Raw genomic sequence first — 14,628 nt, forward strand, 5'->3', positions numbered from 1 at the left:
TATGTGACATAAATAGCTTTATTTTGAATACACAGTGAATGAGTATGTGTAACAATCAGTTGTCTGTACTACAACTATACTAGACATAGTTATTGACTGAGATAATTTAACAGTCCTTCTTGGTATTTCATTTTAAAATCTTTCCAAAGTTCAAATTCAGGTCATCAATATACAGTACAGCACTGTGCAAAAGGCCACCACTGCTTTTTCCTTTTTTCCCCTTACAGCAGTCATTTGACCTCTAAAATCTGAGACATTGGGTGAACAGGTTAAAAAAAAAGAACTTAAAGGAACCAATTATAGTTTCCCTAGAATATGGATAAGTGTTGTACCCTTATCGAATTTGAATCATGATTACAATGAAACCATCCACCCATCCAAAATAAATTCATCATCCTCCATGAGGCACACAGTACAGACGTTTTAGTTATAACATGGTCACTGTAGCATTGCTAAAACAACAAATCTAATAGTGGCTTAACACTTTTGCACAGTACTGTGTGACTACAGAAGCAGATTGAAAACGAGGAGAAAAAGAACAATGGTCACATAACCAGGTGACTCCTTGACGTCTATGTGGAGAACAGGGGGCCAGTGGAAGCCGCCGTGAAGACAGGACCAGTATAGAGTCCAGGTCCATCAACGGGAACCTGGCGAGCACAAAAACAGCCATGGATGATCCAGCACATGCAGCCTGAGAGATGTGGGTGATTCAACTCCCACATGTTTCCTGGCCCGGGGTGATGATTCTGCACAAACTGCCTCACAGTCGCTCAATTGTGGCTGAACCTAGGGCGGGCCACAGGGGGCCATGCCCACCCACCAAGATGCTTGTGCCCCCCCACCCCCCTCCCTCCCCATTTGAACATGGATTTCTTCATGGATTCACTTTTCATTATGATGACTTTATTTGATCGTTTTGTGGACATCTCTAATTATGGGCACATCAACCTCTAAAAATATTGCCCCAATTTTTTTTATTTTAGCAATGTTATCTTAGGAGGAGAACGAATGTCTTCTACTTCCGGGTCATAGCTTTCAGTGTACGGCTGAGCTGGCATGACCCGTGAGGTTTGGAGAGATTTTTACAGTCTAGAGATGTCCCAGGCTAGGACATACTTCACATGCAAAGATGAGGTTTGCACTCAATGTTAACCGTTAGTTAACAAAACAAAATTGCTATCCACATTCTTTCTCGTCAGTGAAATGGGCGTCCACTAGAGGGCTGACCATGCCTGTGAGAACAATACTGCAGGGAGGGAACGCACATGAAAAAGAGCACTGTATAGTGTTGTGCAGGCTAGTCATAGTGGCTCCGTGGTATTGTGGAAGAGAACAGTTGTCTTTCTTTTTAAAAGAATACAACACAACACATCAGCCGGTACTTGACCCGGTTTGGGGCGACTAGAGGGACGGATGAAGACCCACTTGTGTCCAAGCTTTGTGTCCTTGATAAAAAAAATTGTCATCCTCCGTGCGCCCCTCCACAAAATCGGCCGTCCACAAACACAATAATAATCCGAATGCCATGTTTCAACTAGTATGCCTGCTGGGAAAAATATTCTTGAAAAAATATGTTTGGGTTGATTTCCGCTTTAAGGATCTCAAATGTCTTTGATTAAATTGAATGTCACACGTACTTGGATGAAAATTCTGTCTGGAGCCCATGGGACACATCAGCAAATTCTGAGGTTGATCCCTGCTGCCTGCTGTTAAAATCCTGGTCTGAGATCAGGTGACTGACATACTGTGTAGTCTTTGAGGAATACTCGATACAGTGTGCACCACCTATATTTGGTTGGCAACTCACTAATCACCTGCAGTGTTTCCCTGTAAATTTGTGATTCACTTTTTGTAAATCTTTGCCTATTCACACATTTTTGGGGTTGCTATTCGTTTTGTGCTCGGGCCCTGTGTAATATGAAACTATTGCTTTGGTGCTGACTTCATTTAGTTGAAAAAAAAAAAGTGATTCGCGTGCCGCCATCTTGCGGCATCTAAAGGTAATTACAAACCTTTTTTAGGTCAGTGTCAATTACTCACAGAGGTCCATTATTAGCAGCAGGACTTGGATAAGAATTGGAATTTGAAAACATCACGTCTAAAATGGTAGAGAGCATTCCGCGCTCCTGTTACGTTCACTGAGCCCTTGGAATTTATGTTACCTCTCCAAGAGCCTGCAGTGCCACTGTTGCCGCCATGGCCTTGGCATGTTTCTTGTTGGGACTAGCTGTTTGGGGCTGATAGTCCGCACCATTCACCGTGACCTGGTGAATACACACTTCATTGATGAGTAACATTACCCAGCCGACAGCAGCCTCGTACGAGCGCATATAGATAAAGTCATCTACCTTGAAGAGGAAATTCTTGCGGTGGTCCGGGCCGCTATGGTGAACCATGACAAAGTCAGGCTGCGTCATCCGTTTCTTAGTGCACAATTCAATCAGGGCCGAAACCGGGTGCTTGCCTGTATGGAAAGAGTCAAATGAAATCAGGAGGTCTAGAAGCTTTGGGTTTTGAGCCATTGAAATAAAAAAAGGGCATTTCTGAACATTTTAAACTGACATTTTCATTAGTTAATTTTCAATACTTTCTAATGTAATATTCTAGTTTTCTTTAACTGAAGAGTGCCAGCCATTTTGTCAGAGTGCATGTTCTCATGATATCTTTCCAGTTATTTATTGCAGCCACTTCATGATCTTAGGAGGTATTACAAAATCAGGTCATTTACCCATGAGGTCCTTGGTTACCACCAGTCCCCCTGTTGGCTTCTGTGGCTTCTCCCCTTCAGCAACCAGTCCTAAATCAAACAAAAAAGTTTTTTAATGGCCATTCATCTCAAGCGCGGGGAAAGTACAGGACCCTCTGACCTTTGCGGTCCACTTTGAAGTCAATGACGATCGGCTCCACAGTGCCTTCGCGGTTCCTCCCGAGGCCCTCTCCTGCCCTCCAGCCCATCTTTCTCATCAAAAATTCTCCTACGCCACCCGATACTGGCGCTGCCCTGAGAAATTGGTCCTAACCAAGACATTTGAGGGTTATCGGAACAAGCCTAAGCTTAAAGCCGAAGTCAACCCAAACATTTTTCTTCCCAGCAGGCCCACGAGTTGAAACACGGCATTCTGATTGATTTCGTGTTTGTGGAATATGAGTTAAGCAGCAAAAATGCACTCCTTTTTAGCCATCTGTGGGGGTGGCCATTTTGTCTGCTGTCGACTGAAAATGACATCACAACTGCTCACAACGACCAATCGCGGCTGACCTGTTTTCTGAATCTGAGCCGTTACGGCTGAGCTAAGACGGCACACAAGGACATAACATTTGTAGTCCCTGTGAAGCATTTGGACTATATGGTTAACCAATTCAAATGTTATGGTGTTATTATCCGGCAGGGAGGGAGGCTTGGCCCATGCTAGCTTTCAGTGAGGTTTCCATCTCACGAGACATGAGGGCGAGTACCTAACATGCTTCCTTGATCACTTTTGCCTCACAAGGTTAAAAAGAAAAACTTACAGTGTCTTTTTTTTTTTTTTTTTCCTTCATCTGCCGTCATACATTTGAGCGAAGTGTTTGTGCAAGTGTGTGAGCCGCCACGGCTGTCTGATGTGCGCCGCACATGTAAAATATTGGCTGTTTTTGATGGCACAGAAAAATATTTGATCTGCCAGTTGACGTTTTGAGGTTGACGCCTCTTCTATAACAGCAATCATCCACTATCGGTGGCGCCAGACACGCCGCCCAAAAAACATAAGCCAGGTAGCAGCGTCCTCCAGTCAAATGATTTGATAATGACTGCGCAACGTGCAAAGGTGTCAAGCAGTCAAATATTAAGAGGATCAATTTGGCTTCATGGTTCATTAATGAAACCAAAGACAAACCAAAATAAAATAGGTTGCTCTTTATTTAATAAATGAGATGCCGTAATGCCTGCTTAACGTTACTGAAATTAATTAGCATGTGTGATGTTACGGGCTGAAGATCGGTAAAGTTTAATTTTTGTTTTATTTACTTATCGGTCCATACAAGAAGTTGAGTGATTAAGAAGTGCAGTCCACGTTTACACAACGTGTTTCATGAAATTAAGTGATATATAAGAAGTGGTAGAGCCACTGAATTATTTGCATTATTGTGTTATTTATTTTGTGCCTTTAGTATACGCCTTTACTGTATTGTATATACCATTACTATTCAATTGATAGTAAATAGTAGATCAGGCCGGCCAAGCATGTTGGTCTGGCCCACGGAATCATTTAGTTGAATAGCCCTGGTATATACTTATGTTTACACAAAACCTGTGTGGCAGAATTATGTTGTCATGGTGAACGCTTGCCCAATTGCACATCAAAGTATTCACTAAGTTTATACCTGTCAGTGTAGTCGATGAACTGTCTTTCATACGAATGAATGCTTCATTTGCCTTTATCTTAGTAACATACAGTATAACGCATAACAGATCTGAGTTTGTTTGTTACATGCAGTTCAATATAGGCAAACAGCAGGGGTCGTGTCAATCACTCATCTTAAGATATGCCATGGACTGCTAAACACGGGACACAAATGTCCCTCGGGCCACATTTTGGACACCACTGACATATACACTTTTGGCATTAACTGCCTTCATTCCTAACGGTATCATTGACTATTTTACATCTTTTACCTTCTTCAGCCAAGCCTGTGGGCCACTGTTGGACAGCTCATCCGAGGAGAGGACCTGGGCTCCCGTAGAGCCCGTGAAAAGACCAGGAACAGTGTTGGACTGGGCCCATGCATCCACCTGTTAACGGAAAACTTGAGATGAGCTCAAATAGCACGTGTGGTTTTGCTCGGGTAACCCCCCCCCCGCCCAGATCCCATACACAACTGTTATGAAAGCTTCAATTAGTGTCTGGTATCACACTGTTTTGATGTTGTCGTGATGTACGCCTATGGGCTTCTTCTATACATTGCGTAATGGAATGCAGCACTGCCACATGCTGGCAGCGGCACGGTACTTCCTGGGCCCCAGCACGCACTTTGAGTTGCTTTACTGTCCGTAAGAGTGACTAAATACGTCACACACATTCATTAAATATATTAGACGGATTGTATTCTTACATACAACACATAACATCTATCAATTTAAAAAATGTCAAATGACACTTGTCCTTTTAATGCTACCATACCAAGTCAAGTTACACTTTCGGTGTAATTTGTGCAGGTGGGAACACCTTTTCAAACACGTACGCCGTACATGGCTGATTTCCGCTCACGTAACACCAGACATTTGAAAATAATGTGTAATGTGTACGGTTATATAGAGATATGTAAGGGAAAATTACAACTTTCATAAGATTCAGCACACCCCGAGGTTGACAGGTATGTCTACTACATTGTCCTGTATTGTATAGAGAAGGGGTCTTCAATCCTGTTCCTCGACAGCTGCTGTCCTGCCTGTGATCAGATGATCAGATAATCAGCAAGGTCTGCAGAAGCTGGATAACGATCCTGATCATTTGAATCAGGTGTGTTGGAGCAGAGAGAGAAGGGAAACAGGCAGGGCAGTGGCCCAGGAGCAACAGGATTGAAGACCCCTGGTATACACCTTGAACCACTGTCAGACAGGAAGGAAAGTTGAATGAATGTGGTCTGGTGCGCAACAAAAAATAATAATTAGGGTTGCAATGTGGTGGAAAAGTTCCAATAAATGGCCGCCAAGTTTCCGGTAGATTTCCATGGGAAGTAACGATGTGGAATTTGGGAAATAAAAAGCATGAAACCAAGACTTGGTTTTATTATAAGAAGACATCCTTGCAAAACACAATTAAAAAGCATGGAATTTCAGATTTAGTTCAAGGTTTCAAATCTGAAGAACTGAAGAATCGATTCTTTCATTGAAGAACAAAAATCTAAATGCTGAGTTTGATGTTTGCCATCCCCCCTGACCTGACCCATTAATAAATAAAAAATCTTCCTCTATGTAAAAAGTACCAACAAGGACCCATTCAAATTGTGAAATGGAAAGAGCCCCTTTCCATCCACAAAAGTTGATTAAAAAAACACGTTCTCTCAAGCTTCTGCATTTTTTTTTTTTGCAAAACCCTTTCAAGGAATGGAGGCTTCATATTCAACTGTACTTGAATAAAATCTGATGGTTTGAGTCAGGATTATTTAAGAAAAATATATTTTCCCCAACTAGGGTGGCACGGTGCTCGACTAGCTAGCATGTTCGCTTCACAGTTCGGAGGTTGTGGGTTTGATTCCGGCCCCGGCCTTCCTGTGTGGAGTTTGCATGTTCTCCCCGTGCCGGCGTGGGTTTTCTCCGGTTTCCTCCCACATTCCAAAAACATGCATGGTAGGTTCATTGATCACTCTAAATTGCCCCGAGGTGTGATTGTGAGTGTGTGTGTTTGTTTTTCTCTGTGTGCCCTGCGATTGGCTGGCAACCAGTTCAGGGTGTACCCCGCCTACTGCCCCATGACAGCTGGGATAGGCTCCAGCGCTCTATAGCGCTATAGATCATGGATGGATTTTCCCCAACTCGATTTATATTTCCTATTAAGAGCCAGCCTTCAAAGTTTTAAACTTTGAAAATTCCCACACAGCTGCAACCTGAATGATATAAGTTGAATTTTCCCTTGAGCGATTATAATAAAGTACATTTGAAAAAATACATTTAGGAACAATAATAGACATCTTCTACCTGCTCTTGGGCTCGGCTAAGCATGCAAATGGCGCTGACGTCATAGGGGTTCTCGGCCAATCGCTTCTGAGCTTTGATCCTCTCGCTGACAGCCTGAGAGATATCGACAGGCTGCAAAGATGACAGACGTTCAACGGATGTGTCACTCGTGCACCTGGACAAGCAGCTGAGTTCTCAATGCAACTCCACCTGCGGTGGCGGATCAGGAAACACGCTGTCGTCATCTCCCGCCGATGCCTCCGCTGCCCCCGGCAACTCTGCGGCTTTCGAAGTCTCACTGGTGCCTGACGATGAGCTGGCTGCTGATGTCTTTGTCTCGTCTGACGTTTTTTCCACTGGAACCCAGTCTCCATAGGCGTCCAATGTCTTATTTTCCTGCATAGTACACACTGCATTACTGACAACGTAACACTTAAGAAAATAACCCTCATAGGCAAGTGTAAATCTTTCCTTGAGACCTTTTTACGGTGTTGGGATCCAGAAGACACCGGAAACTCTTTTGCCATGCCTGCATCACTTCGGGCCGTGGCTCGCACTGTTGTGTTCTGGAAGGCGAACATGTTAGGGTTACTATGAATCACCTTTTCCCATGAATAAGTCACATAACCACATCACATGGGGTGTAATTGAGACAGTGAATTTGCTTTGAAAGAATATACAATAACAAAAATACATCAAATCTGTGTTTCACGCTGTCACATGGACTTTTTAATTCCACCCACCAGGGATGCTATTTTTATTTCTAGGTAATGAGCAGAATGATTCAAAAACGATTTACTTCTGGGGCGAGGCATGGGCAAAGGAAGTAATTGTTACATTTGGTCTTGCATGATTCCATTTGTGAAATGTGTGTGGATTTTACACTGATGTTGAAGCTGATGGCCTTATGTTCACGCAGAATCAATCCCCCAAATGGTTTCAGGTCGTCCTCTTCGACTGGCACATGAGGCACCGCCACCGGCAGCTCACCTTTGCTGTCCACGATCATCTTGCACTTCTAAAAAACACAAACACACATTGCTGGAATTGGGGGCAACAATGTATCTAATAGTTCAAATAAAACACATTTTAACAGAGTGACAATAGGGAGGATTAAACTCTCACATCCCTGGTTCTCAAACTGGCGTCTGGGGACTTCCTGGAATCCACAAGCGGTAACTTGGGAATCCGCAAAATAATTTGCAATAAATGATGGCGCATCATAATGTATAGTACTACTTTAGCGTCATCTGGTTGAATCTTGGTGGTATTGTTAGGTTTATTTCATTGAAAGTGTTTTTTTTTTTTTTTTTTGGTCTGGGTTTGTCATATACAGTACGTTTGTGAGATCGAGACGACCTCTGTCGGATATTTGCTGCTTGGAAGTATCTACCTCAGGTTAAATGTTTCCAACATGAGGAAACATTATTGCTCTTGCAACATATAACTGGGCACCGTGTCTCTGGCAATGTTCAAAGTGATTGACTTTGTGATTGCATTCCCCCGGGCTGCATTCTTGATATATGGAAAACAAATGTCAGCCACTTTAGTTGCTCAAGTGGTTGGAAAAATTGTTAAATGTAGCAACAAAAACGGCCAAGCTAGCAACACTTGCTGTTTTCGAAAAACTCATTTCTCTCTGTTGGCAGCCGTGTTGTTAGTAGAAGCAATGGGAGTCAGCTAAGGACGACAGATAGCTATTGAACTTAATTTGAATGTATTTGGTTAAAAATGGTTTCTGTGAAAGAGAATATTTAGCTTAAAATGTTTAAAAAAGAATAACAATAATTTCCATGGAATTTTGGGGTGCGCAGGGTAGTAATATGTAATTGTGATTATGAGGGGGTCCTATGAAATATCTGTACTAAAAAAAATGGACAACCCTACTTTATATAACAGAATCAAAACAGAACAGACTATCATTTGCTTATAACCAATTCTACAACTTGTGTTGAGAGAAGAATCTCTAGAATCTGGGCGCTTACATCCGTGAACTCCTTAATGCTGATGCTGTTAGCCTGCTTCGCTACTTTCTTTCTCACTTCCTCCAGTGCGGCATTTATGGTGCTGGTGAGGCTTGCACCGGGAGGTTTGTTGGTTATGGTGGGCAGCGGCAGCAGCGAGGACAAGGTGTTGATGTTGGACAAGGCAGCGGTCATGGTGGCTGTAAGGCAGACACAGGGAATGATGTACTGCTTTTGAAGAGTTAACACGGCTCATCCAATTGACATTCATACCTGCCGTCATGGCAGCATTCATGGCCATGCTTGGAAACGTCAACGGCAGCATCGAGCTTTTCAGGCTGGCGGGGATGGACATGCCCACTTTGGCGCACATAGCAGCTGCATTGGCCTTGGCAATTTCCAGCAGTTGTTCTTTGCCTGAGGGGAACATAAAAGTCACGTTTCCGTTCAGCAGTACAATTCCATTACTGTGAACTTTTTGTGAATATTTTGAGGGCGGAACTGCAAAATCGACCACTTTTAGGTACGCTCCACTGGTGTACCTACCATAGAGGTACAGTCCGTGAGTTCAAGCTTGGGGGTACCCAAAAATATTTTGTCATTGTCATACCATAAAAAATGTACTCCATCCCTACACATGGGGACCAGCACGCCCCCCCCCAAAAAAAAAATTACTCCTCCCTACCTTCGCTCTGGGGTTATTTAAACTCTAATATAATTTGGATGTAACAACATCCCTGGATGAATAAAGTTGTTTTTCTTTATTGAACAAAAGCCACACAAGAATACTGCACTTTTTTTTTTATTTGAGAATAAAGACTTCTTTTACAGAATAGAATGTGGAATATTATGAGAATAAAGCTGTGTTTTCAAAATTTGACTCTCTTCCTTTTAAACTTTTACTTCAATAAACTCAACTTTATTTCTAACAACTCAACTTTAACAACCACAGGTGTAATAAATAAATAAATATATAAATAAATAAATTAAAAAAAAAAAAAATATATATATATATATATATATATATATATATATATATGTATATATATATATATATATATATATATATATGTATATATATATGTATATATATATATATATGTATATATATATATATATATGTATATACACGCATATACAAATAAAACATTATTTTTCGATTCGTAATTTTATCAGGAAAAATGCGACTTTCTCATGGGAGCAGAACTTTTTACCCCGAGAAAATGTTGATGTTTTTGTAAAGACTAAAAAGTTAAAAACATTTTTCTTAAAAAAGTCAAACTTTAGTCTCATAATAATCGCTCACATCATTTGTGAGTCCATTCAAGTCTGGTTTGGCTGCGTCGCACGGTGTGCGGTGGACCTAAGTGGCAACTGCGCGGAGATGAGGTGAAATTCTGACCTAGTTCACTGATTCGTTGAGAGCTGCTAGGGTTAGTGCCATGTTTCCGTGCAGGGGATCTTTTCTTGCGCAGTATGAGCTCAGGCGAGCTACTCGGCTCTCGCTTCCAGCGGTCCCTCTGGCTGTAAGTCTCTCGACGCCTTCCATGTCGCGACCCAGAGCGTGACCTTTGTGACCTCCGGTGTCTGCATAGGCCACATGTAGTATTTTAGTGTTGTTACCACAACAAATCCTCCATAGCAAATGGGAAACCTACCTCGACCGGGATCGCTTCCTCCTTGATGAACCCCTGGATCTTGATCTGGATCTGGATCTGGATCTGGATCTGGACCTGGACCTGGACCTGGACCTGGACCTGGACCTGGACCTGCGAGTCTTACAAGGTGACCGAGATTTCTTCTGCCTCTTAGCTGACTTCTCTTCTTTGTTCCTTGTCGGGGACTTGGATGGCTTATGTCTCTTTTTTGCAGGGGATTTCCTCGCACTGGACAAGATGTGTTCTGACGCCTTCAGCGGCGCGTCGATGGGCTCACCAGTCCGATGAGACTGACTGGATGGATCTGGCACAGACGGAGGTGCAGCACAACCTGCAGCTGGAACTTTAAACCACAATCAAAGAAAAGTTTCAGAATGGCCATAAGAGCAGCGGAGGGGTAAAACCACCACCAAAATCAAGAAACAAGTATTTACAGTATAAAACCCTTATCAGAACACCTCTATTTCAAACATGAGCTTTTTTTTCATTTGTCAAAAATTAACTATACTGAAAACCCCAAAACTATTATAACATGGGTCTACATAGACAGGTAGAGAGACTGGACAGGGCTATGAAAATGTTTTACCTGATTTGTCTTTGCTGGTTTCTATTGTGGTCTCTGCTGGCATGTGATTATGGTCCAAACTCTTCAATTCGATTATGTCTCTTCTTTTAGAACTGGGAGACCGCCGTTGGATGCCTTTTGCAGCATCTTGTTTGGACTCTGTGGATGGGTCCAAACCATCCCTCTTGTCTAAGGGATGTCTGAGGCACATACGGGTAGAGAATATACATATATATCAAGAAAAGGTAGAGTCGGGGCTTTCAATAACTACATTTTCAATGGTTTTAGCATTTTTAGCCGTATTTCATAAGTCCCTCGGTGCACGGTACCTGGATGAGGTGTGGCGAGCCTGTGAACTGGACCGTGACCGAGATCTGGCTTTTCGTTTGCCAGGTCGGGAACTCCACCCCTCTGAGCTGGAATGTGAACCGTGGGAATGTGAACGGGAGCGCCTTTTTCTTTCCTCGTCTGCTTTTGCTCCACTGGCGCTGTCCTGGATTGAGCACAGACTAGTTAGTTATCCTCTTGACCATCAATCACGTTGAATCCCAGCTAAGCATCTTCTTTTTACCTGTTTTGGGATGATATCAGGCAACTCCTCACATGGCCTTGGCAACGAGCTTTGAGCACATTTACTCTTCCTTTTCTTTGCGTCAGAATCACATGAACTTCCTCGTCTCTCGTCCTTATGCCTCTTCTTTTTCTTCTTCTTTTTTCCTGTTTTGTGCTTGTGACTTCTGGAGCTACTGGCATGATCATCTGAAATAAAAAGTCAACACCAAGTGCTAAACTAGTTAAGCTTATGGTTCAGATGGAGAGGATAGAAAACACTTACGTGGCTGGTCATTCTCTGTTGGGGCTCCTTTTCTGCAAAATTAAAAAAGGTAGAACTGAGTTTTAAAAAAAAAAAAACAACACATTTTAAACTCTGGTGTTAATGCGGCAGTAATAGTCAGATACCCTTTGGCCCAGGATTTACTGATTATTAAGTTCAATGTACTGAATTCTACATGGACAATTTTGAACAATTGATTAGCACTGGCTTTTTTACACCACTAGAGAGTTGACTTGTACATCAGTGTTATATCATGTAAGAAGGCAATACAGAATCGCAAAAGTAATTACATGAAATGAGCTGGTGTTGTCGATAATATACAGTAAGCCAATGTGCATCAACTTATGGTCCACAGTTGATGTTGTTCTTTTAATTAAAAACAAAAAAAACCCACATTCATATTGTTTTTTTTAAATGTAAGAAGTCTGATGGCCAGTGAGATTTGATATGTCAGTTTTACCTGGAATGAGAGTTCAATTCTTTGCCAGATTCGGGACTGCTCTCTTTTGCGTCCTTCTCCCGTTTCCGCTTCTTCTTCTTACTTTTGTGTTTTTTGTGCTTCTTATGTTTCTTCTGTGGACTCCTGTCATCACTATGTTTGTCTCTGTTATCCTCTGAAGTCATTTCATTGCATGCAGCCACACTTTGAGGAGCACTGTCAAGACGATTGAATAAATGAAACTATTAGGCAAACTCTAAAACAGACGTGTCAACCTCATTCTTGTCACAGGTCACTTTGTAGTAACAGCTTCCCTCAGAGGGCCACTATGATGGTAAACCAAATGAATGTTTCATCGTCTCATTGTATTATTCCATATCCGTCCATCCATTATCCAAGCCGCTTATCCTCACAAGGGTCGCGGGCGTGCTGGAGCCTATGCCAGCTGTCCAACAAATTGATGGATTACTAGTTTTGAAATCAGATGTGAAGGGTATCAGTGTGTTCTATAATTGTTCAAGTTACTGTAAAAAGGGGAACAAAAAGTTCCTGGAAAATCTCAACATTATTATTTATTGCAGATCATAATTCAAAATGTTGGTACAGATTTTAGCAAGGATCATAGAAGTTGACACATGATTTGCTTTCGCGCGCCAACCAGAGTTGCGCATACCCTTAGAGGTACCTGAGCACATCACAGGGGATACTGCAAAATAGTTTATTTCTAAGATCAATAACCTGTGGCCAAGCAGTACCAAAATCACAACAGCTGTGTGTCAGCTCAAGTGATTCATTAAAGCTAAGATGACGGATGAAAAGGAAGTAAAACTGCTATAGTGGGTCTGTGTATTATTCTTGTTAAGTGTTTTGGTCCTCCAGTATTTTGAGGTAAATGTTATGAGTTATATATAACCGTTTTTTTCTTAATTCTGATTCCTATTTTGCATTTACTGTATGTTGCTTATTTATTTTCAAGGCTGTTTTTTTTATGTATCACTTGAGTTCAAAATAAGACAATACCTAAGAATTAAATGTTCACATTAAGGAAAGGAAATAAAATGATTTTCAATTAAAAATCTGTTGTATTACGTTCTACTTTTGGATCATCATCAACACGTGTGAGGTAGAGTGTACTTATACATGACAAAAGGGTTCGAGGGTACACAAGCCACCAAAGGTTGGGAACCACTGCCCTAAAGGGATCGAATGCACGGGATGCATCAATCATTGCGTGCGTATCAAGATAATCACACTTGTTTTTTTTTTTATCTAGATTGCCATAGCTGTTAATCGAGAAATATCAAGCATCAAACTAAACGCTAAACATGTGATTGCTTTATTAAACTTCTTGAGAGGACCAGAATATTAAAAATAGAACAAACAAACGCAGTCTGATGAAGTGCAGTTCTGAAAGCAGTGTGCAGATATAGATATTTTGAATGACTACAATTTCAGCAATCAAACGTACGGTATGCGTTTTGAAGACAGAGGTGAATTCAGCTTGCCATGCCACACCGTCATTAGTTATATACATACTGTACTGTATACAAGCTATTGCTCCGATATTACATTTTGCTATAAGGATTAGGCAGGATAAACAAACATAAAAATCGTTTAGCGGCCACTTTCAACGTTTTGCTCAAGCCGAACAGTTTTCAGACTTCAGTTTATTTGCGACATGAGTGCAGCTACAATGCATGCAAAACTGAATAGTGACATACGTTTTGTCGATATTCTGGTCTTCAATTTCTCTGATTTTATTTAAAATAAATTCTTGAAAAATTTGCTCTATGTTGGCTGCCATTTTTAAAGTGTGCAGCTTGAGGTCCGACTAGGTACTGGTGCAAAATCAAGGTTCCGGATAATGCTTTGGTTCCTCTCCATATGTTTGTTGTCTGCGTTCCTCGTTTTATATTTTCTTCGGAATAATCAGCAGTGAAAGAGAATATCGGGTTATATCTACTTATTTAACACTGGTATCGGAGTACTGAACTAAAAATATATATTTATTTATTCATTTAAATCGAAGCCATGTGTTGTCTTAGACTGTTTGAATGCTTCAAAAGGTGGAAGACCGTGGACATAAAAAGAAGTGATGCGAGTCATGTGACAATAACATAGCATAGCACAACCAGCAGATGACTGCAATGTCACGAAATGTCAGTGCGAGCTATTCTGATGGCTGACAGAATGCTCGCATTTGCTCTGTCGTCATACTCCTCTAGAGGGCATTGTTGCACCGTATATCGGGATCGGCGTATGACGTCACGCATGAAGACGTCCGTCAATCTATGGCATAGATAGAAGTTGTTGGCCTACATAGTGACGGACAGAACAATTAAGTGTTCTTCCATTAGATGTCCAAAGGGACATCAAACCCGTGTAACCCAATGCATTCACGGCTACCTGGATGGATTATATCAGCGTCATGCTCAATTAAACAGGACCAGGTTTCACACAAGTAGATTTGTGAGTACACAAGACAAGATCAGTATTAATACTTTTTGTG

The 14,628-nt window shown here is 41.6% G+C and overlaps 1 protein-coding gene across 1 annotated transcript; it reads right to left on the reverse strand.

Annotated features, from left to right (window-relative positions):
• Positions 1-14,006, reverse strand: sonb (SON DNA and RNA binding protein b). Its single transcript, XM_086037321.1, has 20 exons — positions 13,841-14,006; positions 12,141-12,335; positions 11,681-11,712; positions 11,417-11,604; positions 11,175-11,338; positions 10,867-11,045; positions 10,281-10,623; positions 10,025-10,209; positions 8,896-9,039; positions 8,644-8,822; positions 7,542-7,676; positions 7,138-7,224; positions 6,869-7,054; positions 6,680-6,790; positions 4,658-4,774; positions 2,871-3,018; positions 2,732-2,800; positions 2,352-2,467; positions 2,166-2,267; positions 1-650 (listed from the first exon to the last, which is right to left on the reverse strand). Exons 1-20 carry the CDS (start codon positions 13,921-13,923, stop codon positions 573-575), a joined length of 2,841 nt encoding a protein of 946 aa, XP_085893447.1. The 5' UTR covers positions 13,924-14,006; the 3' UTR covers positions 1-572.
• Between the last annotated feature and the right edge of the window lie 622 nt (positions 14,007-14,628).

This window comes from Filicampus tigris, chromosome 1 (genome assembly GCF_054856515.1).
Source record: "Filicampus tigris isolate MCC_2025a chromosome 1, RoL_Ftig_1.0, whole genome shotgun sequence".
NCBI classification, from domain to species: Eukaryota; Metazoa; Chordata; class Actinopteri; order Syngnathiformes; family Syngnathidae; genus Filicampus; species Filicampus tigris.